At 44.0% G+C, this 25151-nt stretch overlaps 3 protein-coding genes and 4 non-coding genes across 8 annotated transcripts; 1 reads left to right on the forward strand and 6 right to left on the reverse strand.

The window, feature by feature from the left end:
- Nucleotides 1-1709: 1709 nt before the first annotated feature.
- Nucleotides 1710-7187, reverse strand: rps3 (ribosomal protein S3). Its single transcript, XM_021582341.2, has 7 exons — nt 7052-7187; nt 6392-6522; nt 5399-5492; nt 4619-4713; nt 3840-4027; nt 2507-2713; nt 1710-1781 (listed from the first exon to the last, which is right to left on the reverse strand). The coding sequence occupies exons 1-6, from the start codon at nt 7079-7081 to the stop codon at nt 2514-2516; spliced, it is 738 nt and encodes a 245-aa protein (XP_021438016.1). The 5' UTR covers nt 7082-7187; the 3' UTR covers nt 1710-1781; nt 2507-2513.
- On the reverse strand, nt 2058-2204 carry LOC118944123. Its single transcript, XR_005039444.1, has one exon. It is a non-coding gene; the product is annotated as a small nucleolar RNA SNORD15 (small nucleolar RNA).
- Nucleotides 3505-3653, reverse strand: LOC118944121. Its single transcript, XR_005039442.1, has one exon. It is a non-coding gene; the product is annotated as a small nucleolar RNA SNORD15 (small nucleolar RNA).
- On the reverse strand, nt 4252-4398 carry LOC118944120. Its single transcript, XR_005039441.1, has one exon. It is a non-coding gene; the product is annotated as a small nucleolar RNA SNORD15 (small nucleolar RNA).
- On the reverse strand, nt 4987-5135 carry LOC118944122. The gene has a single exon (XR_005039443.1). It is a non-coding gene; the product is annotated as a small nucleolar RNA SNORD15 (small nucleolar RNA).
- Nucleotides 7128-21343, forward strand: ints4 (integrator complex subunit 4). The gene is made up of 24 exons (XM_021582340.2): nt 7128-7285; nt 7855-8049; nt 10401-10518; nt 10629-10735; nt 10865-10997; nt 11200-11300; nt 11571-11621; nt 11701-11789; nt 12080-12200; nt 12297-12368; nt 14248-14422; nt 14577-14782; nt 16624-16766; nt 16886-17001; nt 17113-17246; nt 17606-17763; nt 17845-17938; nt 18053-18133; nt 18695-18825; nt 18903-18962; nt 19218-19377; nt 19460-19603; nt 20104-20224; nt 20353-21343. Exons 1-24 carry the CDS (start codon nt 7232-7234, stop codon nt 20529-20531), a joined length of 2943 nt encoding a protein of 980 aa, XP_021438015.2. The 5' UTR covers nt 7128-7231; the 3' UTR covers nt 20532-21343.
- Nucleotides 20901-24672, reverse strand: aamdc (adipogenesis associated, Mth938 domain containing). 2 transcript variants are annotated; one of them, XM_021582343.2, is made up of 4 exons: nt 23839-24672; nt 22913-23068; nt 22742-22837; nt 20901-21278 (listed from the first exon to the last, which is right to left on the reverse strand). In XM_021582343.2, exons 2-4 carry the CDS (start codon nt 23042-23044, stop codon nt 21138-21140), a joined length of 369 nt encoding a protein of 122 aa, XP_021438018.1. In that variant the 5' UTR covers nt 23045-23068; nt 23839-24672; the 3' UTR covers nt 20901-21137. The 2 variants fall into 2 exon arrangements, with proteins under 2 accessions (XP_021438018.1, XP_021438017.1); XM_021582342.2 differs by having other exon boundaries at nt 22913-23103.
- Nucleotides 24673-25151: the final 479 nt, after the last annotated feature.

Genomic DNA, 25151 nt, shown 5'->3' on the forward strand with positions numbered 1-25151 from the left:
CGTGGTCAAATACGGAGTTTCAGGCATCACTATTTCTATGGTCTCGGCATCTCCCAGGCAAGGCTCTGGGCGGGTGTGCGTGACGGTTTGTACTGAATTACATGTTTTTCCCCAAAGGTGCGCAGTTCTTCAGGGAAAGTACCCTGGACACAAATATAAACGTTGATCCCATGTTTCAAAGATAATTTTATTGGTCACACATTTTTAACATGTTATTGCGGGTGTATCGATATGTTTGTGTTCCTAGCTTCAACAGTGCAGTAGTATCTAACAATTCACAAAGTAAAATAAAGAATTAAGAAATATACAAATATCAAGACGATCAATGTCGGAGTGGCATTGACTAGGGTACAGTATAAACATGAAATTACGAAAACAGTATGTAAACATTAAAGTGACCAGTGAGCCCATGACTATGTACATAGGGTTGAGTAACCAGGTGGTAGCCAGCTAATGACAGTGACTAAGGGCAGGGTACTGGGTGGAGGCCGGCTATTTAACAGTCTGGTCTCCCTGAGATTGAAAAACAGCTTCTCAGTCCCAGCTTTGAGGCACTCGAACAGGCCATGGTTTAAACAGCATGAAACTTGTGCTTTGAACAATAAAAAGGCCGCAAAAATGTGCAGTTGTCACAACACAATGCCACAGATGTAGCAAATTGAAGGCGCATGCAATTGGCATGCAGACTCCAGGAACATCCACCAGAACCGTTGCCAGAGAATTGAATTTTAGTTTCTTTCCCATAAACATTGGAGGCTTTAGAAAATTTGCCAGTACATCCAACTGTCCTCACAACAGCAGACCATGTATATGACATCAGTGGGCAGAGCTGGATGGGTCATCAGCGAAATGGGACACACCTGGGCTCAGGTGTCACAGGGACAAATACACCTGTCCCCCATACATCGAGGAGACTCTCCATGTAAACACTGTTGGATGTTGGTTGTGGCTTGTTCTTTCGTTTCGGCACCTCAACACTATATATGCACGCATCCACTCACTTACTATAAACAAGTAACAATGTAACAGTAGGCATAAGCTACAGACAATGAAAACAATTGCATTTTATCAATGTGCAATGTGAATGCAGATGCCACCATGAGATGCCGAGGCCATTTAAAAAAAAAAAAGGTATCTGACCAACCGATGCATATCGGTTTTCCCAGTCGTGAAATCCATAGATTAGGGCATACTGAATGCATTTCAATTGACCAATTTCCTTATATGAACTGTAACTCAAGTCAAATCTTTGAAACTGTTGCAGCTTGCGTTTATATTTTTGTTCAGTATAAAATAAGCTACTAGCAACAAGTAAATAATCACAACCCGAGTGTGGAAAGGCCAGTATATGATTTGATATCAGGGTTAATTACCAGAAGAGTATTCAGTTGTCCTTCAGATAGGGGATAGTTACTTGTTGAATGTCCTATAGCGCATCAGGGAATTACTATGCATGACAGCGAGTTTTAGAACATGACCATGGGCTAAAACAGGCCCCGTTTATTAACGTTTTAGGCCCTTTGTTGGTACTGACCGTTATGAAGAGTTAGGTTTTTTTTCGTATTGGGGTAGCTTTTCCTTACCCGTCTACCCAGACTCCTTGCCATTCTCCAATTCCAAAAGTACCATAAACCAACCAATTATTAACTAATTAATTGCCATGTTTGGGAGCAGGAATACTTCACAAGTTGAGACAGACAACAAAAAGGTGTATTTTCCAGGTTTTATTTTTGTACAGAAAATGCAGGATCCTGCTTCCATCTACAAACAATGCATGACACCTGGAAGAAAAAGAATAACAGACATTAGGATACCAGACCTAAACCTGCCTGAATCACAGTTTATGAATTACACACACAGTAGCTTAGCTACATGCTCAACGTAGTCTAGAAATATTTATTCAGGCACCAGTATATTGACAGACTCAAATGGCACCCCATTCCCAATACACACTGTTGCTTTTGAACAGATCCCTATGGGTCCTGGTCAAAAGTAGTGCAATATAAAAGGGAACAGGGTACCACTTGGGACGCAGATATTTGATAAAGTCAAGAAGCCCTTCTCAGACAAATGCCTCGATGTCTTCAACTGAAGAGACGTGCTGCTCTGGGGAACAGAACCTAGAGACACAGAACGTAACCCTGACCCAGTGACCCCAGACAGGCAGCGTCCCGTTCCGACTCGTCATCGTATCATCACTGAAGGGAAGAGTAAACTAACACTAAACTAATAGTCACCCTGAAAGTAAACAAAGTGTATCACACTCTGAGATAGACACTTTCGTGCAGCATTTTAAATGACACTATTATGGAGAGTCCTTTCACGACCACAAGCCTCCTCAACAATTACATTATCAATCTAGTTTTCCCCCACAATGCAAATTGAGTCACAACTGAGGTAACCTGGTTAAATTTGAGTCCCGAGGCAAAACCAGCTGAGAACCACTCATTTATAGTACAGTACATTTCTACTATGCAGTGGCTGGGTTAGTGTTAGGTTATAGTACCTGTCTACTATGCGGTGGGTACAGGAGTCTGTGGCATGGCTGGTGGGGCTTCTGGCTTGGCACCCTTCTGCTCCGACACAGGGGTGGAGGGGATAGTCTCGTCTTTGGGCTCCACAATGCTCACATGGTCTGGCAGAGGCTTCTTGGGGCCGATCTTACCACTGGGGTCCCATGGTAACATGATCTTCACCTTGATGCCTAGCACACCTGAAACAGACAAAAAACGCATACATGAACACATCGGTGCTTACACGGACCCTCTACCCAACGGTTATTCTGCGTACCTAGACGTTGAACAGTGAAACGTATACAGTACCTTCGGAAAGTATTCAGCCACCTTGACTTTTTCCACAGTTACATTACAGCCTTGTTTCCATTGATTATCCTTGAGATATTTCTACAACTTAATTGGAATCCACCAGTGGTAAATTCAATTGATTGGACATGATTTGGGAAGTCCCACACCAGTTTATATGAGGTCGCACAATTGCCAGTGCAAAAACCAAGCCAGGCCAAGGAGGTCAAAGGAATTGTCTGTAGAGCAGCGAGACAGGATTGTGTCGAGGCACAGATCTGGGGAAGGGTACCAAAACATTTCTGCAGCATTGAAGGTTCCCAAGAACACAGAGAATGGGAGAAACTTCCCAAATACAGGTGTGCCAAGCATGTAGTGTCATACCCAAGAAGACTTGAGGCTGTAATCACTGCTTCAACAAAGCACTGAGTATAGGTTCTGAATATTTACATAAATATATATATATATTTTTTAAACTTGTAATAAATTAGCTTTATCGTTTTCGCTTTGTCATTATAGGGTATTGTTTGTAGATTAAAGGGGGGAAAAACACCAATCAATTTTAGAATAAGGCTGTAACCTAACAAAATGTGGAAAAAGTCAAGGGCTCTGAACCTTTCTGAAGGCACTGTGGAATAGGGTTAGCACATGTGTGATATAGCAAGTAAGAGGTTGATCATAATGACTTGACTAATATGACTGCCCTTCTCAGACAAATGCCTCGATGTCTTCAACTGAAGAGACACGCTGCTCTGGGGAACTGAACCCAGAGACACAGAACGTGACCCTGACCCAGCGACCCCAGAGACCGACCGCGACCCATTCCGACTCGTCATCGTATCATCACTGAAGGAAAATATTTCACCTTTAAAAAGCAACAGACCAAAAATTCTGCTGTTGATGAGACTCACCTTGACAGATCAGAATAATCTAGGGGTAGGGTATAAGGGGCTGATTTGGTATTCACTTTGTCTAACCATTAGTAGTGTCTAGGGGTAGAGTAGTAGTGTAGTGTCTAGGGGTTGATTTGGTACTTACCCTGTCGGAGCAGGACGTGGCGTACAGCGGTGTCTACGTAGTAGTTGACTGGGTCTCCACTGTGGATCATCAGGCCATCAACAAACTTCATGGACTTGGCCCTCTGACCCCTCAGCTTCCCAGAAACCACCACTTCACAACCCTTAGAGCCACTCTCCATGATGAACCTCAGCACACCATAGCAAGCTCTGGGAGGGGAGGGGGGGTAGGAGAAGAGAGATGGTGAAGAGTGCGCAGAAAAGAGTGTGTGGGGAGAGAGAGAGAGAGAGGAAGAAAGGCAGGGGGGGGGACAAAAGGTGGAGCAAAAATGGGGGGGGGGGGGGAGAGATATGAGAAAGAAAATGGGTTTAATACACATCAACTTATACAGGACTGTGAGATCACATCTGACATTATGAGCCATTTTCCTGGCCCTTCTCAGACAAATGCCTCGATGTCTTCAACTGAAGAGACCTGCCTCTCTGGGGAACTGAAACCAGAGACACAGAACGTGACACCAGCCCAGTGTACCCAGAGACAGACTGTCCCATTCCGACTCGTCATCGTATCATCACTGAAGGGAGACATTCTACTGTATGTCATGAGAAAGGAAGTTTAAGAAAGTGGAGTAGTTTTCTGGCAACTTTCTCCTGAACAGATCTAGAACCTGCTTACCTTCCCAAATCCTAACCTGTACCATTAAGAGTGAAACCTGCACCACTGAAGGTTAATGCATAACGGACCTTAGATCAGTGTCTAAGTGCAACAGGTTGGAGGTCAGCGGCCAGGGTTAGTCTTACCTACGTACAGCCAGACCTCCCAGCAACTTGTAGCGCAGAGACTCCGCCTGAGCAATGGCACAAAGACCACGGGTTGCAACCTTCTCAGCGTACAGCTAGAGGGGGAGAGAGTGGAGGAGGTTAACCTTCTACAAATACAAAGAGGCTACACAGCCTACAGCTTGATGCGGGTGCTGCAATGTGAGCCGCGGAACCACCACAGCAGAGAAGCGTAGCCTCGCAATTCACATTCTTAATTGTGGTAGAAACCGTCTCTAGAACGCTTACAACTTCATGCATCCCTGACTACCTTCATCTTAGCCAACTAGCTACCGGACTACCTAACAAGAAACCATATGAATCCACACATTTCCTGTACTGGATTCAGTCCTTCTCAGACAAATGCCTCGATGTCTTCAATTGAAGAGACACGATGCGCTGGGGAACTGGACCCAGAGACACAGAACGTGACCCTGACCCAGCGACCCCAGAGACTGACTGTGTCCCGTTCCGACTCGTCATCGTATCATCACTGAAGGAGCTTTTCCAGTCAGATTCTACCTTCAGACACACTTGAGGTTAGTTGCTTTACATTCATTAACACATTTCAAATCTTCCCTATGTAAAAATCTGTGGAATTCACACTTGTTTTCATTTAAACTTCACACAATCATATTCTTCTACTCCCCACACTGCCATTAGAAACCAAACCTCTGCTGAACCACAGTTCTCAGCTCCCTGATATTGTGGTTAGGGAGTATGTCTAATGAGTACATGTATGCAACTGTAGTGTTTGTTTACCTCCACATTGCCCTCAGGGAAGCCAAACCTCTTCTGAACAACAGCGGTCAGCTCCCGGATGCGACGACCCTTCTCTCCCAGAACATTCTGGGTCCTGAAACAACAATGGCACTCTATTACTAAACACGCTCTATGCAATCAGTTAGTCATCTAGTGTTCCTGAAAGTTCCAGCTGAATTGAACAAGTTTTCATATTTAAAACCCAAGATGATCCATTTAATTCAAATCAATTTTAGCGCTCTGGAGCGGGTTTTCATCAAGGATCTCTGTAATTTGCCCCATTCATCTTTCCCTCAATCCTGACTAGTCTCCCAGTCCCTGCCTCTGAAAAATATCTCCACAACATGATTCTGCCACCACCACGCTTCACCGTAGGGATAGTGCTAGGTTTCCTCCAGACGTGACCTTGGCATTGAGGCAGAAGAGTTGACTCGGTTTCATCAGACCAGAGAATCTTGTTTCTTATGGTCTGAGAGTCCATTAAGTGCCTTTTAGCAAACTCCAAGCAGGCTGTCATGTGCATTTTACTGAGAAGTGCCTACGTTGGCTAACAAAGACCAAGCTTCTTGTTAACAGCATCCATGCCACCTAATATTTATTTTGTGCTTCCTGCAAACAGCGTTGAGATACTTGCACGAGCCCCATTGTCTGTCCTAGTAGGAAATGTTCGCATGTGCTCAATAGCATTTACCTAGCATCCACTATGAGAATTCCTTAGCACTTGTTAGAATTTCTTAAGTGAAGATGAGGACTTTTGCGCCTTTTTTTAAAACCTTTATCTAGGCAAGTCAGTTAAGAACAAATTCTTATTTACAAAGAAATCCTACGTTAACGTTTGTGCACTACCGGTAATACCATATATCACGGGATGGCACAGGTTCCCCACGGAAATCTTGATACCCGCACAACCCTACACCAATTCATTATTGTACCAACAATACACCTTTTCAAGACAGTATAACCCCCTAACTACCAACATACCGGTAACGTTACCTTGTGGCCAGGATGATGATCTCGGTCCTGGTCGGGGTTACACGCACCTCCACACCGGAGTACCCATCCTCCGCAAGCTCGCGCGTCAGAAACTCGTTCAGCTCGGCTTTGAAGATTCCGTCCGCGACGAACTAACCAGGCACACAAATTGAGTATATCGTTAGCTAGGTTGTAGGGAACATGCTTGTAGTAGTCCCATAGCCGCTAGCGAACCTGCAACTGTTGGTGACATCACTGGCCAGCAAGTTACTATAACAGAGTATTACGGAGTACTTTTACTCTAACTGGGTAGTGCCAATGTTAAAATGAAGTAGCCTGCCACCTACGTAACGTTAACATTAGCCAACTGGACACCGATCACCAATCTACCTACACACCACTGACAATCAGACTCGCAATTACATTTTTTGAATGGTACCATTATGGCTATACTTAAATCGCTAGTACGGTATAAAAGGCACCCCTTTGCACGTTCTCTAGCGAAGTGAGGATTCTTTGTACTGGTAGGTAACATCTTTGTCAATCCTCTTTAGACTAGAGGACGAGGACACCGATCAATACGACAATCAACTCCGTACTCATGCTGCTAACACATGGAATCCCAATTTTCTACAAATGCATCAGTTACAAAGACCATTTTGGTAAGAAACGTGAACTAACCTTCCTCTTCTTGGAGATTTGCACCGCCATTTTGCCTGAGGCCGCTGACAGGAAAGAAATAGTTAAGGAACCGGAAGTATATTTATACCCATAATTGCGAGTTCCGTCGATGCTTGATTACGATGGTGCTGGGCGCTTTCAACAACAAAAAATACTGGAAGCTAGTTAATTTCGTTGGAAATGGCAGCACATCTCAAAAAGCGAGTTTACGAGGAATTCTCCAAAGTTGTTCAGGTCGGTAGACGCATGGTTACGAAAAAAAACCGAAATATTCACATTTTAATTGTCGATGTTCTTACAATACTAGCAAGCCAGCTAGCTAACGTAAGACTCAGACTGTGTGAGTGTTTCGTTGCTAGCTAACCAACTGTTAACGTATTGCATCCCGCAATAATATTTTTTGATAACAATAATATTTTTGATAACATAGTGCATCCTATTTCATTAACTTTAGGTAGTTAGAGATATTATATAGGGCTCGTAGAATCGTTGCTAACTAGCTATGTTGGGTCACATGGATCTGAACAAATGGCCAGTGGTAGCTCCTTTTAGTTAGCTAGCTGGTGTACATTTGCAATAGTGTTCTAGCCTGAGTACCAGTCTGTTTGTGTTATGATTATGCAAATCATGAAAAGGACAGCAATAGAGTAGGCAAGAGTACAAAGGGATCTGGTACCTGGCTAGCTTTGTCTAAATCCTTGCTATAGTTCGATCCCTACAGCTTTAGATATGCCGTTTGGCTGTCCAGATCCATATCACATCACATAATTAAAAGGTAATCCATTGTCTCTGTTGATCAACAGCTTCCCCAAGAGGAGGCTCCAGCCAAGAAGCTCCGTCTGACCAAGCCAAGTAAGTCTGCAGCGCTGCATATTGACCTGTGTAAGGCCTCCAATCCCACTGATGCCCTGCAGTACCTGCTGCACTTCGCCCGCAGCTCCGTGGAGGCAGAGAGTGTGGAAGGGGTTGTGCGCATACTGCTGGAACATTACTACAAGGTATGATAGCCCTGGCTTTAATCTTTCCATCCTCACATCTCTTCTTCCATCCCTCCATCTTCTCCTTCCGTCCTCTCTCTTCTTTTTCTATCCTTCATCATTCTCCCATCTCTCCTCCTGGAACACTATTACAACGTAAAGCAGCCCTCCTCTCCCTAGCTGCTCTTAGCAATGCGGGTGTATTTACATACACTAGCGTTGCTTTCAATTGTATTGGGTTGCACACAAACAATCAGTGGAAAGCCAGAAGTTTAATACTATTACATTTGTGCCGATGTACTCTCTGCTTACCTCATGTCAAAATAAAAGTCCTGCACATGCTCCATATGTGGGCAAAAAATGAATAACTTTTGGGGGACTTTTATTTTGACATGAGGTAAGCAGAGAAGGAGTGGGTCTACAACAGACCAGTTTGGAAATTCTGTTTAATAATCTTTAGATATTTTGTCACAAATTCCACCCATCAAAATGACCAACCTTCCTGCCCACCGGCACAATAAGTTGAATTGGAATTGTATTTAACTTCTGGCTTCGCGAGGACTGTTTTTGTGCAACCCAATACAACTGAAAGGAGTGTATGTACAGTGGGGCAAAAAAGTATTTAGTCAGCCACCAATCGTGCAAGTCCTCCCACTTAAAAAGATGAGAGAGGCCTGTCATTTTCATCATAGGTACACTTCAACCATGACAGACAAAATGAGAAGAAAGAAAATTCAGAAAATCACATTGTAGGATTTTTAATTAATTTATTAGCAAATTATGGTGGAAAATAAGTATTTGGTCACCTACAAACAAGCAAGATTTCTGGCTCTCACAGACCTGTAACTTCTTCTTTAAGAAGCTCCTCTGTCTTCCACTCGTTACCTGTATTAATGGCACCTGTTTGAACTTGTTATCAGTATAAAAGACACCTGTCCACAACCTCAAACAGTCACACACCAAACTCCACTATGGCCAAGACCAAAGAGCTGTCAAAGGACACCAGAAACAAAATTGTAGACCTGCAATCAGGCTGGGAAGACTGAATCTGCAATAGGCAAGCAGCTTGGTTTGAAGAAATCAACTGTGGGAGCAATTATTAGGAAATGGAAGACATACAAGACCACTGATAATCTCCCTCGATCTGGGGCTCCACGCAAGATCTCACCCCGTGGGGTCAAAATGATCACAAGAACAGTGAGCAAAAATCCCAGAACCACACAGGGGGGATCTAGTGAATGACCTACAGAGAGCTGGGACCAAAGTAACAAAGCCTACCATCAGTAACACACTACGCCGCCAGGGACTCAAATCCTGCAGTGCCAGACGTGTCCCCCTGCTTAAGCCAGTACATGTCCAGGCCCATCTGAGGTTTGCTAGAGAGCATTTGGATGATCCAGAAGAAGATTGGGAGAATGTCATATGGACAGATGAAACCAAAATAGGACTTTTTGGTAAAAACTCAACTCGTGTTTGGAGGACAAAGAATGCTGAGTTGCATCCAAAGAACACCATACCTACTGTGACACATGGGGGTGGAAACATCATGCTGTTTTTCTGCAAAGGGACCAGGACGACTGATCCGTGTAAAGGAAAGAATGAATGAGGCCATGTATCATGAGATTTTGAGTGAAAACCTCCTTCCATCAGCAAGGGCATTGAATATGAAATATGGCTGGGTCTTTCAGCATGACAATGATCCCAAACACACCGCCCGGGCAACGAAGGAGTGGCTTCGTAAAAAGCATTTCAAGGTCTTGGAGTGGCCTAGCCAGTCTCCAGATCTCAACCCCATAGAAAGTCTTTGGAGGGAGTTGAAAGTCCGTGTTGCCCAGCAACAGCCCCAAAACATCACTGCTCTAGAGGAGATCTGCATGGAGGAATGGGCCAAAATACCAGCAACAGTGTGTGAAGACTTACAGAAAACATTTGACCTCTGTCATTGCCAACAAAGGGTATATAACAAAGTATTGAGATAAACTTTTGTTATTGACCAAATACTTATTTTCCACCATAATTTGCAAATACATTCATAAAAAATCCTACAATGTGATTTTTCTGGGTTTTATTTCTTCTCATTTTGTCTGTCATAGTTGAAGTGTACCTATGATGAAAATTACAGGCCTCTCTCATCTTTTTAAGTGGGAGAACTTGCACAATTGGTGGCTGACTAAATACTTTTTTGCCCCACTGTAAATACACCTGCGTTGCTAAGAGCAGCTATCCTCGCCCCTCCTTCAATGGTCCCTCTTTTCTACCCTCCTACATCTATCCTTTCTGCCTCTTCTTCTTCCATCCCTTCTTTCCCTCACCTTGCTCCTGTGTCTTGCTGTAGAAGAGTGATAACTGTTTTTGTATTTATGTCTCTGTAGGAGCAGGATAACTCTGTGCGGCTGAAGATTGCCTCTCTGATCGGCCTGCTAAGTAAGACCCAGAACTTCAACCCTGAGAGTATCCTAGATGACACTCTCAACACATTCAACACAGAGAGTAAGTTACACTCTGATACACACACTTAGTACATTGTGCACACTCTTTCCCATATCTTCTCTGACCTAGTCCATGTCTGTCTCTGTGTTTTCTTCTCTGTGTGTGTCCAGAGTCCCATCAGGTCCTGGCTCAGCTGCTGGACACTCTGCTGGTCATCGGCACCCAGCTCCCAGAAAGCCTTATTGTTAGACACAGACTCATAGAGGTGGCCTACAAGGTAACACGCATACAGTCGTGGTCTGCACGTTTTTTCATCAATCTCTCATCCTCTTTCTCTTCCCACTCTCTCTCATCGATCTCTCTCTCACCCCCCTCTTTCATCTTATCCCTCTCATTTCTCTCTCAGCACCTGTCAGACACATATTTCGGTGTGAGGAATAAATGCCTACAACTCCTGGGTTGCCTAGGAAACGTGGACACGCCCCTAAATAAAGATGGACAGGGATTGGTTCCAGCTGTTATTGGGGGCAGTGCTCCAGGTGTGTATATTTATTTGGGTTAACCAGGGTAGTTGAGTCAACAACAATAAAAACATTTACTACATGACATGTTTATTTACTTAATTTAATTGAACCAGTAGTCCCCTCATTACATCATCATGTCTGAGAGATGTGTTTGGGATGTGCAGCAGCGGTGTGCTATCAGTGACTACTTTCCACTCTCCCTTCCTCCTCCTTCCAGGGGTGTCTGGTGGAGTGTGTGTGAGAGACGCGCAGAGCCTCATCAGTGACTACTTTGCAGACCAGGACCCAAGGGTGCGCACGGCGGCCATCAAAGCCATGGTATGACCATACTTCCTCCTGTTATGTCCCAATATACATCCTAGCATGCTCACTTAGAATGCATGCCCAAAACAATGCTTCAGTCTATTGAGTGGATATTGAGAGGCCTCTCGATAGTCTGCACTGCTCTGAAAATACAGGACGGGTGAAAGTTAGCTGGATGCCTACTCCAAACATATAGGACGCCTCTCTAGACTATTGGCATGTGTACAGGCTAGATAGATTATATATTGACTGATTGATAATTAAATGTTCTGCTCTTCCTTTCAGCTGCAACTGCATGAAAGGGGACTGAAGATTCAACAGACCATTTATGATCAGGTAAAGTGTGCATGCGTGTGTTTCTTTCCCAGCCGCTAGGTTCTTTTGTGTGAGCGTTTCTCTTTAATTGTATGTCTAGGCCTGTCAGCTGCTGTGTGATGACTATGAGCAGGTTCGTTCGGCTGCCGTTCAGATGGTGTGGGTCCTGAGTCAGCTCTATCCAGAGAGGTAAGACATAGACACACATGTACACACACACACACACACACTGGCTGTGTTCATGATCACCAAATCCATGATTCATTGTGGGTAAATTGTGACTGCCAGACTGATCTACAAATAATAATGAGTGGTTATTTATGATGCAAGTCGATTTTGTAGATCATCAGTCAGCAGTCGCCTGCAATGTCGGCTGCAATGTCAAACAAGCCCAACACTGAACACACACACTCACTGACTGGGGGGGGGGTGAAAACTGCTGTGTGATTGATGAATAAAGGTGGCATCTGTCCAATCAGCATTGTGCCGATTCCGTCGTCCAATGAGCAAGTCCGTCTGGTCGACGACTCGTTTGGGAAGATCAGTCACATGGTTTCTGATGGATCCTGGGTGGTCAGGGTGCAGGCCGCCAAAACACTGGTGAGTACACACACACACACAAAAAAATTACATCTTACTTTTCAGATAGTCATGGTTCTCCTTTCCTCCCCCTCCACTCATTCCTCTCTTCCTCAGGGTAACATGTTGCAGGTCAGTCCTCACTTCCTAGAGCAGACTCTGGACAAGAAGCTGATGTCAGACCTCAGGGTACGTACACTGTGTGTGTGTGTGTAAAATGTCTCTTCAGAGGAAGCATACAGCATTTTATTTGTAATTTATTTAATATAATGTATATTTCAGAGGAAACGTACGGCTCGATGAGCAGTCGATGAGCTCTATGTAATCTAGATGTAATATAATACAGTACATACACTACCGTTCAAAAGTTTGGGGTCACTTTGAAATTTCTGTGTTTTTGAAAGAAAAGCACATTTTCTGTCCCTTAAAATAACATAAAATTATTCAGAAATACAGTGTAGACATGGTTAATGTTGTAAATGACTATTGTAGCTAAAAATGGCAGATTTTTTATGGAATATCTACATAGATGTACAGAGGCGCAGCAACCATCACTCATGCGATCCAATGGCACGTTGTGTTAGCTAATCCAAGTTTATCATTTTAAAAGTCTAATTGATCATTATAAAACCCTTTTGCAATTATGTTAGCACAGCTGAAAACTGTTGTACTGATGAAAGAAGCAATAAAACTGGCCTTTAGACTAGTTGAGTATCTGGAACATCAGCATTCGTGGGTTCGATTACAGGCTCAAAATGGCCAGAAACAAATAACTTTTTCAGAAACTTGTCAATCTGTTCTTGTTCTGAGAAATGAAGGCTATTCCATGCGAAAAATTGCCAAGAAACGGAAGATCTCGTACAACGCTGTGTACTACTCCCTTCACAGAACAGCGCAAACTGGCTCTAAATAGAATAGAAAGAGGAGTGGGAGGCCCCGGTGCACAACTGAGCAAGAGGACAAGTATATTGGAGTGTCTAGTTTGAGAAACAGACGCCTCTCAAGTCCTCAACTGGCAGCTTCATTAAATAGTGCCCGCAAAACACCATTCTCAACGTCAACAGTGAAGAGGTAACTCTGGGATGCTGGCCTTCTTTCTTTTTTCTTTTTTTTTGTGTGAATTATACCCTGTTTTCTCCCCAATTTCGTGGTATGCAATTGTTTTAGTAGCTACTATCTTGTCTCATCGCTACAACTCCCGTACGGGCTCGGGAGAGACGAAGGTTGAAAGTCATGCGTCCTCCGATACACAACCCAACCAAGCCGCACTGCTTCTTAACACAGCGCGCATCCAACCCGGAAGCCAGCCGCACATGTGTCGGAGGAAACACCGTGCACCTGGAAACCTTGGTTAGCGCGCACTGCGCCCGGCCCGCCACAGGAGTCGCTGGGCGCAGTGCACGCTGACCAGGTCGCCAGGTGTACGGTGTTTCCTCTGACACGTTGGTGCGGCTGGCTTCCAGGTTGGATATGCATTGTGTCAAGAAGCAATGCGGCTAGGTTGGGTTGTGTTTCGGAGGACGCATGGCTCTCAACCTTTGCCTCTCCCGAGTCCGTACGGGAGTTGCAGCAATGAGACAAGACTAACTACTACCAATTGGATACCACGAAATTGGAGAGAAAAAAGAGGTAAGAAAACGAAAAACAAATGTCTACAATGTATTTCTGATCAATTTGATGTTATTTTAATGGACAAAAAATGTGCTTTTCTTTCAAAAACATGGACATTTCTAAGTGACCCCAAACTTTCGAATGGTAGTGTAATATATTGTTAGTTTTTACTCAGGTTCTAAATAAACCATCAGACAACTAGGGAAGCTCAAACCAAGTTTGTTCACCCACTGGGTCAAACAGCTGAAAAGACAGACATGTTTCCACCAGCATTTATACCCACATTGCCTTTTCCCTTACTCAGTAATATTCCAAGCCCCTAGCTCATATCCAACCTCCGTTGACCCCACCATATACATTCCTCCTACATATAACCATTCACTTCTGATGTAGCAAGTATTTCAAATTACAACACAACAATATATTAATAATAATGTTATATATGTATATATCTCAGAGGAAACGTACTGCTCATGAGCGTGCCAAGGAGCTCTATGCGTCAGGTGAGTTCTCCTCGGGGAGGAAATGGGCTGATGATGCTCCCAAGGAGAAGGTGGACACCTCAGCTGTCAACCTGATCGCCTCGGGGGCATGTGGAGCCTTCGTACACGGACTGGAGGACGAGATGTACGGTAAGAGTGTGTGTGTGTCGGTAAGTGTGTTTGGGGTTGTCTCTGTGTGTGTTATGTTTTGTTTGTTTCTGTGAAGGCTGTGGAGGCTGTTTTTGTGTGCGCATGGGTTTTATGTGTGTAAATTATAATGTGCCTATGTGTGTTTTATCTGTAGAGGTGCGTATTGCTGCTGTGGATGCACTCTCTGCTCTTGCCCAATCATCTGCCAGCTTTGCCGAGAAGTGCCTGGACTTCCTGGTTGACATGTTTAATGATGAGATTGAGGAAGTCAGGCTGCAGTCCATCCACGTCCTGAGACAGATCTCTACTAACATCACCCTGAGAGAAGACCAGCTGGATACTGTACTGGCTGTACTAGAGGTAACACAGACCAACACACATATGGAGACGCATACACACACATGCACGTGCCAACACACACACGCACGCATGCATGCACACACACACACACACCCACAATTACAAGGAAAGAAGAAAATGTCTAAATGTTAGAATATACAGTGCCAGTCAAAAGTTTGCACACACCTACTCATTCCAGGGTTTTTCTTTATTTTTCTATTTTCTACGTTGTTGAAAAGTAGTGAAGACATCAAACTATGAAATAATACATGGAATCATGTAGTAACCAAAAAAGTGTTAATAGATCTTAATAGATTTTGATTCTTCAAAGTATTCACCCTTTGCCTTGACAGCTTTGCACACTCTTGGCATTCTCTCAAACAGCTGAGGTAGTCACCTGGAATGCATTTCAATTAACAGGTGTGCCTTGTTAATTTGTGGAATTTCTTTCCTTTTTAATGCTTTGAGCCAATCGGTTATGTTGTGTCAAGGTAGGGGTGCAGAAGATAGCCATATTTGGTAAAGAACAGCTCAAATAAGCAAAGAGAAACGACAGTCCATCATTACTTTAAGACATGAAGGTCGGTCAATCTGGATATTTTCAAGAACTTTGAAAGTTTCTTGAAGTGCAGTCGCAAAAACTAAACCATCTCAATTGGGTTGAGATCGGGTGATTGTGGAGGCCAGGTCATCTGATGCAGCACTCCATCACTCTCCTTCTTGGTCAAATAGCCTTTACACAGCCTATCCTGTTGAAAAACAAATGAAGCGCAAACCAGATGGGATGGCGTATTGTTGCAGAATGCTGGGGTAGCCATGCTGGTTAAGTGTGCCTTAAATTCTAAATAAATCACTGATAGTGTCACCAGCAAAGCACCCCAACACCATCACACCTCCTCCTCCATGCTTCACGGTGGGAACCACACATGTAGAGATCATCTGTTCACCTACTCTACGCCTGACGAAGACATGGCGGTTGGAATCCAAAATCTCACATTTGGACTCATCAGACCAAAGGACAGATTTTCACCGGTCTAATGTCTATTGCTTGTGTTCCTTGGCCCAAGCAAGTCTCTTCTTCTTATTGGTGTCCTTTCGTAGTGACTTCTTTGCATCAACTCGACCATGAAGACCTGATTCACACAGTCTCCTCTGAACAGTTGATGTTGAGATGTGTCTGTTACTTGAACTCTGGTTAGCATTTATTTGGGCTTCAGTTTCTGAGGCTGGTAACTAAGGTAACTGGGTCTTCCATTTCTGTGGTAGTCCTCATGAGAGCCAGTTTCATCATAGCGCCTGATGGTTTTTGTGACTGCACTTTTAAGAAACTTTTTTCCGAATTGACTGACCTTCATGTCTTAAAGTAATGGACTGTCATTTCTCTTTGCTTATTTGAGCTGTCCTTGCCATAATATGGACTTGGTCTTTTACCAAATATGTCTATCTTCTGTATACCACCCCTACCTTGTCACAACACAACTGATTGGCTCAAACGCATTAAGGAAAGAAATTCCACAAATTCACTTTAAACAAGGCACACCTATTAATTGAAATGCATTCCAGGTGACTACCTCATGAATCTGGTTGAGAGAATGACAAGAGTGCAAAGCTGTTATCAAGGCAAAGGTTGGCTACTTTTAAGAATCTCAAATATATATATATTTTTTTAAAACACTTTTGGGTTATTACATGATTCCATGTGTTATTTCATAGTTTTGATGTCTTCACTATTACTCTACAATGTAGAAAATAGTAAAAATAAAGAACCCCTGGAATGAGTAGGTGTGTCAACTTTTTGACTGGTGCTGTATCCATTTTTTTTAAAGAATAAAAATAATAACTGAAATGTGTAACTTGTGTAGGATTCGTCTCGTGACATCAGAGAGGCGCTACATGAGTTGCTGTGTTTCACCAATGTGTCGACTAAAGAGTGTATCCAACTGGCCCTGCTGGAGCTGCTGAAAAACCTCACCAAGTACCCCACCGACCGCAACTCTGTCTGGAAGTAAGCGTCTGTGTGTGTCTGTGTGTATCACTTTGCAAGTGATTCAATAAAAACGCTTTTAAAACTCAACACACTCTTTCTCATCATCTCTCTCTCTATCCCTCTCATTCTCTCTCTAGGTGTCTAAAGTTTCTAGGTTGTCGTCATCCAACCCTGGTGTTACCGCTGGTTCCAGAGCTGCTCAGTACTCACCCCTACTTCCACACCCCTGAACCAGACATGGACGACCCTGCCTGTATCCTACATACACACACACACACACACACACACACACACACACACACACACACACACACACACACCTATACCTACCTCTGTGTTGTGTGTTCCTGACCTAGCGTAACAGATATTGCAGTGTTGGTGCTGGTGTTCAACGCAGCTCAGTCTTGTCCCACCATGACAGCTCTGTTCTCAGACCACACCTTTAGACACTACACCTACCTACGGGACAGCCTCTCTCACCTAGTACCTCCTCTCAGGGTAAGACACACACACACCCTTTTCACCAATATATGTTAAGACCCACTGTGTCATAATTAAGCAATAAGGCCTGAGGGGATGTGCTATATGGCCAATATACCAAGGGATGTTTTTATGCACGGCGCAACGTGGAGTGCCTGGATACAGCCCTTAGCCATGGTATATTGACCATATACCACAAACACCTGAGGTGCCTTATTGCTATTAAAAACTGGTTACCAATGTAATTAGAGCAGTAAAAATACATGTTTTGTCATACCTGTGGTATACGGTCTGATAGAACACGGCTGTCAGCCAATCAGCATTCAGGGCTTGAACCACCCAGTTTATTGATTTTGTGTGTGCGTGTGTGTGTGTAGTTACCAGGGAGGACGCAGGCCCCAGGTGTGAGTGGTATAGAAGGTTCCGGCAGTGTGGAGTCTGCTCAACTGTTCCTCCAACAGAGTCTGAGCAGAATTAGCACTATACACAACCTACAGGACCCCGGGGCTCAGGACCTGCTCAACTTTACTATCAGGTACATACATACACACTAATACTATCAAAACATTTCAAACAATTTTTGAAGCGAATATTTTGTGTGTGTGTATCCTCTCAGAGACCTACAGAGACTGGGGGAGCTACAGACAGAGCTGGCAGGAGCTGCTGACTTCTCTGCCACCTACCTCCGCTGCCAACTACTGCTCACCAAGGTGTGTTTCTGCATCTGGATAGACTGGTGTCTGTCTGCATTACATTTGACCAGAATGCCCAAAACGTATTGCCTTTCCTCATCCCCTTGTCTCCTCCTTGTGTCCTTCCCACAGGCCTTGCAGGAGAAGTTGTGGACTATGGCCGTCCCCCTCTGCCTTAAACACAACGCCATGGCAACTGCTGCTGCCAAACAGGTACACACACACACAAACTATTGTGTTTTTTTAAATAGTATTTTTCACTTTATTTAGACACTTGAAATGGGGGATACAGGTTGAAGGGGGGATTGAACCCCGATCTCCGGCGGGAAGAGGAGCATATACACTGAGTGTACAAAACATTAGGAACACCTTCCTAATATTGAGTTGCATACCTTCAGAACAGCCTCAATTCATTGGGGCCTGGACTCTACAAGGTGTTGAAAGCATTCCACAGGGATGCTGACACAAACCGGTGTGCCTGGCACTTACTACCATACCCCGTTCAAAGGCACTTACATATTTTTGCCCATTCACCTTCTAAATGGCACACAATCACAATCCATCTCTCAATTGTCTCAAAGCTTCAAAATCCTTCTTTAACCTGTTTCCTCCCCTTCATCTACACTGATTGAAGTGGATAAAACAAGTGACATCAATAAGCGTCACCTGGTCAGTCTATGTCATGGAAAGAGCAATGTTTTGTACACTCAGTGTATGTCTTCAGTCATTGGCGTTACCCCTAGATATTAATGTGATGTGTGTGTGTTTTTGTAGATGTTGGAGGAGACATATAAACTGGAGTTCCTATATAGTGGTCTGGAGAACAGACAGGTGGCCACCATACACCACGTCAGACTACAGGCTAAGGCCTTACAGCTAGTCCTGACTGCCCGTACCAGACGAGGGTTAGTACACACACAAACACCCCCACCGTCCATGTCTATAACTGTCAAGCAGCTCAACCCCTCTCATCTCTCTGCAGAGTTGAACCTCTCATCAGTGTCTGTGAGAAGTTCCTTCAGGAGGTGGAATCCTTTCAGAGGTATATTATCTCTTTTTTAACCATCATTTAATCTACCTATTTAATCTGTTTTATTTAATCAACTTTTGACATCTTTGAAAACATAAGACAGACTATTTGTCCTATATAAGACAAACAGAAACTGATGCATCTGAAATGAATTGTTGAACTGAATTGTTGTTTTAATTTATCGCCACAAGGTGGCAACTTTGACCTTGCAGAAAGCACACCCTTTTCTTTTGGTATTCTGATGGATCCTGACCTCTATGCCTCCAGGCTGTTTGTGGTGGAGCTGCCCCACCTTCAGGAAAGTTTTGTGGGGAAGCTGTTGGACTTGAGTCCCAAGCTGTCGGCCTGCAAGCCTGGAGAACTAGTCAAGATCCTTCAGACCACATTGAGACAGAGTGGCTTCTTAAACCTTCAATTACCTAAACAGGTACACAGACACACACACACACACACACACACACACACACACACAGGTATTTGACCCAGGTGTGGTTTGTATTGGCTGGCAGGTCCAGCGTGCGTCGGCGACCATCATCGAGCCGACAGGAGAGTCTGACAACCCACTGCGTTTCACATCTGGCCTGGTGGTGGCACTAGACATCGATGCTACGCTGGAGCACGTGCAAGACCCCCACAACACTGTCAAAGTACAGGTACACACCCTGTTATATAAAGTACACACACCCCTTGGCTGGGTTATGATTCTCCAACCTTCTCCCAAAGCGTACACTCACCCTTACCTAGAATATAGTGGAAACTCCCTCAAGCCATGCAAATCAAATCAAATTTATTTGTCACATACACATGGTTAGCAGATGTTAATTTGAGTGTAGCGAAATGCTTGTGCTTCTAGTTCCGACAATGCTGTAATTACCAACGAGTAATCTAACCTAACAATTCCAAAACTACTACCTTAAACACACATTGCACCAATCCAATGTAAATGCATAAGTTGGATACACCTGCACATTTCCGGGTGAAGGGTAGAGAATCAGAATGAACCCTTTGTCCAGGACCCTAGCGGTATGTATATACGCTGTGCCCTTTCTCCTGCTGATGTATGAAGTGTTGGTCCAAGTTGTAATAGTTTGCTTTGTCTTTTACACACACACACACACACACACACACACACACATTTTCTCTCTCTCTCCAGGTGCTGTATCCAGATGGCCAGTATCATGTGATTCAGCCTAAACCTGGAGACTTCAGAAGTCCTGGACCACACCGCCACCGCCTCATCACACAGGTCTACTTGTCTCACTCCGCATGGACTGGTGAGGACACACACTTCCGGTCTCACAGCACATAGCTAGAATGTGGGTGTGCCCCCACTAGTCCGTCTTACTCTGCATGGACTGGTGAGGACACAAACTCACCCCCGGCCCCTTTCTCTCTGTCTCAGAGGCGTGTCAGATCGAGGTGAGGCTGCTGCTGGCCTACAGCTCATCTCGTCTCTGTAAGGCGGTGTGGAGCGACAGCAGCACTGAAGGCCTCCAGCCAGCAGAGGGTGCCACTGAGGGAACCATTCCCTTCGGCAAACCTGTCAAGGTCTTCATCATGCCTAAACCTGCCCGCCGCTGACAAACACCTCTAAGCATCCATCTCGCTTTCTCTCTCCAATATCTTGTCTGTTGTTTTCTCCCTCTCCCACCCCTGACCCTCTAGTCCTCAGCCATTGGCTGTTCCTTACTGCATACATATTTACTAAACAATATGTTTATATTGTTAGTGTGTAACTGTGTGCCACCCCTGGCTGACTGCTCAACTAGATTGAGGATGCGTCCTATATAGTGCACTACTTTTGACCACTAAAGGAAAAAGGGTGCTATTTGGGATTTCATCCTGAGACTGAGCAAGAGAATCACTGAGGTCACCTGTCTGATCTGTGTGTTGCTATTCCTGCTATAGTTAAGGACCACTTTTTTTCTTTGAATGACAAATGAAACCAGATGACAAAAACAAGCCTTTATTCACAGCAAGTCATTTTAGCTCTTCATTACGGTGTTCTGAATGTTTCACTTCGCTAATGCACCCCAGGTTTGTGTTCATCAGGCACCAAACAGGGAGGGACTACATGGACTTGTCCATTGCAAAACATTTTGCTATGATGTGCTGTAATGAATATGACATGTTGAATCGCACCAGGCTTTCAGAGTTCTCCTACTGGCCACCTGTAGTATGATGTCATCAGCAGGTAGAGTGGAAGATGCCACCCACCTTGGCTCCCTGGCCAACCAGGTTGTTGTATTCTGTGATGGCCTTCTCTGTCTGCAGAACTATCAGCTCCACTCCTCTCTGTCTCACGAAGTCCACAGTTGAGGACGGGACCTTAGAGAGAGAGCGCAGAGTTCAACATTGCAGCCATCTTTAAAAGGAAAACTCTGCCCAAAAATGATATTTTTGTATTTGTTTCATTGGTCCATTGTTAGCATAGTTACAAAATGTTTTGCATGTCAGCAATCAAGTTTTCAAGATGTAACTTTCAAAATACAGAAATCATCCCTGTATGATGCAATTTGCATCATATGATTCTGGGTTTTGCATCATACAGGTCTGATTTCTGGGTTTTGAAAGGTCCGTGGGGCGATGCACAATTGGCCTAGCATCGTCCGGGTTAGGGGGGGCTTGGCCGGTAGGGATATCCCTGTCTCATTGCGCACCAGCAACTCCTGTGGCGGGCCGGGCGCAGTGCGCGCTAACCAAGGTTCCCAGGTGCACGGTGTTTCCTCCGACACATTGGTGCGGCTGGCTTCCGGGTTGGATGTGCGCTGTGTTAAGAAGCTGTGCGGCTTGGTTGGGTTGTGTTTCGGCGGACGCATGGCTTTTGACCTTCGTCTCTCCCGAGCCCGTACGGGAGTTGTAGCGATGAGACAAGATAGTAACTACTAACAATTGGATACCACAAAATTGGGGAGAAAAGGGGGTAAAACAAATTAACAAGTTTATGGGTGGAGTTTAAAAGGCGAGTCAAGACTGACTGATCTACAAATCACCTTGCATCATAAATACTCAAGATTATTTGTAGATCAGTCATTCACAATTTACCCATGTTACATCCGTTTTAATGCATCTTGAACAAGGCCAGAGAGAGAAATCAGGGGAATTGTGTAGTGGCTAGGGAAAGTGTAGGGCTGAGGAAGGGTAATGTACACGGTGAAAGTATGTTTGTCGGGGCAAGGGAAAGTGAAGGATAGGGTAAACAGAGAGGAAGCGAGAGGTTTTACTCCACCCAAAATAAGCACACGAATTGAGGAATTTTTGTATGGAGGTTTGAGTGTCGAATTTGATTTAAAAAAATGTAATTGTTCTTATTTGATTGAAAATAAGTTTCATAATAGGTTGTTACGAATGCAGTGTAATAAGTGGACGCCCTTGGCATTTCGGCAACCCAAAAACGACTATCAGTTGTGCCTGTTGGACATTGCCATTGAAGGCTTCCAACATTTTAAAGTAGTCAACTGGGTGGGGATTCCTAAGAGTTGGAAAAATCCGCCAATGAAGGAAAATAAAATGGAGCCTATTGCCGTCAGACGCTATAATGGGAGATACAAAGAAGATATCGCGATGGCCTATTGTTCACAAGCTTATCTGCCCTCTTATTGGCTAGAATATTCCCACCTGATCTCACCTCCTCCTGCCTGCCTTCCATCTTTAAGAACATTTTCCCATTGTTAGAGTGCACTAATATCTTGTCAATATAATAAACAATCTTTGGGGTGAATGGTGTAGGTCTTGGGAAAGTGTCATGAAAACGAGTAGGGGAAGAGTGTGTGTATGGGGCTGGGGGATACCTGCAGCGCCTCATTCATGCCCCGCCCGATGACCAGAGTCGCCACACCCTTCTGAAGCACCTCCTCCAGATCTGCAGGCTGCACTCCAGGGTGATGCTATGCACAGTCAGTCACATCGTTATCATCATCATACAAGATGCCATTTGAGACACAGTCCATGTCTTAACTTACATCCGTCCCAGTCTCTCTCCAGTCCCATGCGCGGCTACCCCCGGGCCACACCTTACAGTCCTTATAGGAAGAGGAGCAGCCCTTCACCTTCATGTGTCCCCAGGACAGGGAAGCGATCTCTGGCGACGACATAGGTCAGATGTTGTGTCTCGGCTGCTGCAGGCACGTTTGGAAACCAACGCAGCGGTTAACTAAACACAAGGCAAACGCAGCTTTTCATTGGAAATTAATGTAATTCTGGTGTATCAAAAATGCAATGACGCAGTCGGTGTGATCAAAGTAAAGGTGGGCCAGGAGAGTTGCTGGCATCAGTATCCTAGATACTATCCTGCCTTTGTGACATAGAGCAACCCCTTAATGGCTAATCGGGCGCTTTCATGAAAAACAACTTGCAATATCAGTTATGTTATACTCTTTGGAAACTTGAGTGTTTTCTATCTTGATCTGACAATTATATGCATATTCTAGATTCTGGGCCTGAGAAATAGGCAGTTTCATTTGGGTCCGTTTTTCATCCAAACATCAAAATACTGCCCCCTACACTCAAAGAGGTTAATGGCTAATCGGCGGCCCTGCTCAAACCACTCCGATCTGTGTGTTGGTGTCTCTCAGAGGGGTTGTCAACTTGATCAATGCTCCAAGGAATATGGATATATAAAGTTATTGTAAAACATAAGCATATCTAGTGATAAACGTACCTAAAGTTGAATCCCTATGAACTATTATTAGATCGTATTTCTGTCAAGTGACCATGTAAACAAACACTGGGGAACTGTAGCGTGTTCACGCAAACAAGTGTTTAAAACCGAACGATCATTTATGAACCGAAACTGAATTGTCACTTTGCTATCATTTACTACCGACTTGTCTTGGTTTTAAAACTATTAATTGTATGTCCGTCAGTCGTGAATGCTTCTTTTCCTTACCAGTTCGTTGCCTCGTAGGCAGCCTGTGCTACTTTCGTAAAGGGGTGTGTTCCGGATCGTTAGGTTAAGTAGCTGATACCTCAGCGTTGTGGAACGTTGCGGATAGATATTCAATTAGCTGATGTGATTACTTACTCTACATACCAGAGAAGTATATTGGTTCTATATCATACATTTCTATATGAACGTAAGAACGTTGTCTCTCCTGCTGAACGTGGCGATGACAAAATGTGGACTGGTTAAGGTGAATTGTAACTGAACGTTTGAAGCAATGGCTGTTTGTCCCACCGAGTTCATCCAATAACCATTTACTTTATTTTTAAAAATGTATTTCTACGTGTACTTTTAAGTTGTGTGTGAGTCACTCCCGTTCCCCCAAACGGCTATTAGACTGCCTTTAGGTTCCCATTCCTCCTGTTACGTCACTAATGTCAGCCAATGTGTACACTGTCGAAAGGGGAAACAATGATGCTGCAAACGTATTTGATAATAAAAATATATATATATATTTTCTGTTTATCCACAAAAACATGCATCACAAGCTGGCTTCCGGGCCCAGAAAGTATATTTCTGGACTAAAAAATGACTTCTCAATTCTGCATGCACCACATGTAAAAATAACAGTTCTGGGTCTTTCAATTAATAAATGGGGCCAATGTGTGACATGCATGATTTTCATGCAGTTCCACGTGTATTTAGAGTAATAAAAGTGAATATACAGTTGAAGTCAGAAGTTTACTTACACTTAGCTTGAGTCATTAAAACTCATTTTTCAACCACTCCACAAATGTATTGTTAACTATAGTTTTGGCAAATCAGTCAGGACATCTACTTTGTGCATGACACAAGTCACTTATAATTCACTATCACAATTCCATGACACAGGACGTTTTCCAACAATTGTTTATAGGCACAGCAAAATAATCTAGCACAATTCCAGTGGGTCAGAAGTTTACATACACTAAATTGACTGCCTTTAAACAGCTTGGCTAGGCTAATTGACATAATTTGAGTCAATTAGAGGTGTACCTGTGGATGTATTTCAAGGCCTACCATCAAACCCAGTGCCTCTTTGCTTGACATCATGGGAAAAATCAAGAAATCAGCCAAGACCCCAGAAAAAAAAAGTTTTTGCTCCACAAGTCTGGCTCATCCTTGGGAGCAATTAACTACCGCCTGAAGGTACCACATTCATCTGTGCAAACAGTAAGCGAGTATAAACACCATGGAACCACGCAGCCGTCATACCGCTCAGGAAGGAGATGCGTTCTGTCTTCCAGGGATGAACGTACTTTGGTGTGAAGAGTGCAAAT

The sequence above is a fragment of the Oncorhynchus mykiss genome, chromosome 24 (genome assembly GCF_013265735.2).
Source record: "Oncorhynchus mykiss isolate Arlee chromosome 24, USDA_OmykA_1.1, whole genome shotgun sequence".
Lineage (NCBI taxonomy): Eukaryota > Metazoa > Chordata > Actinopteri > Salmoniformes > Salmonidae > Oncorhynchus > Oncorhynchus mykiss.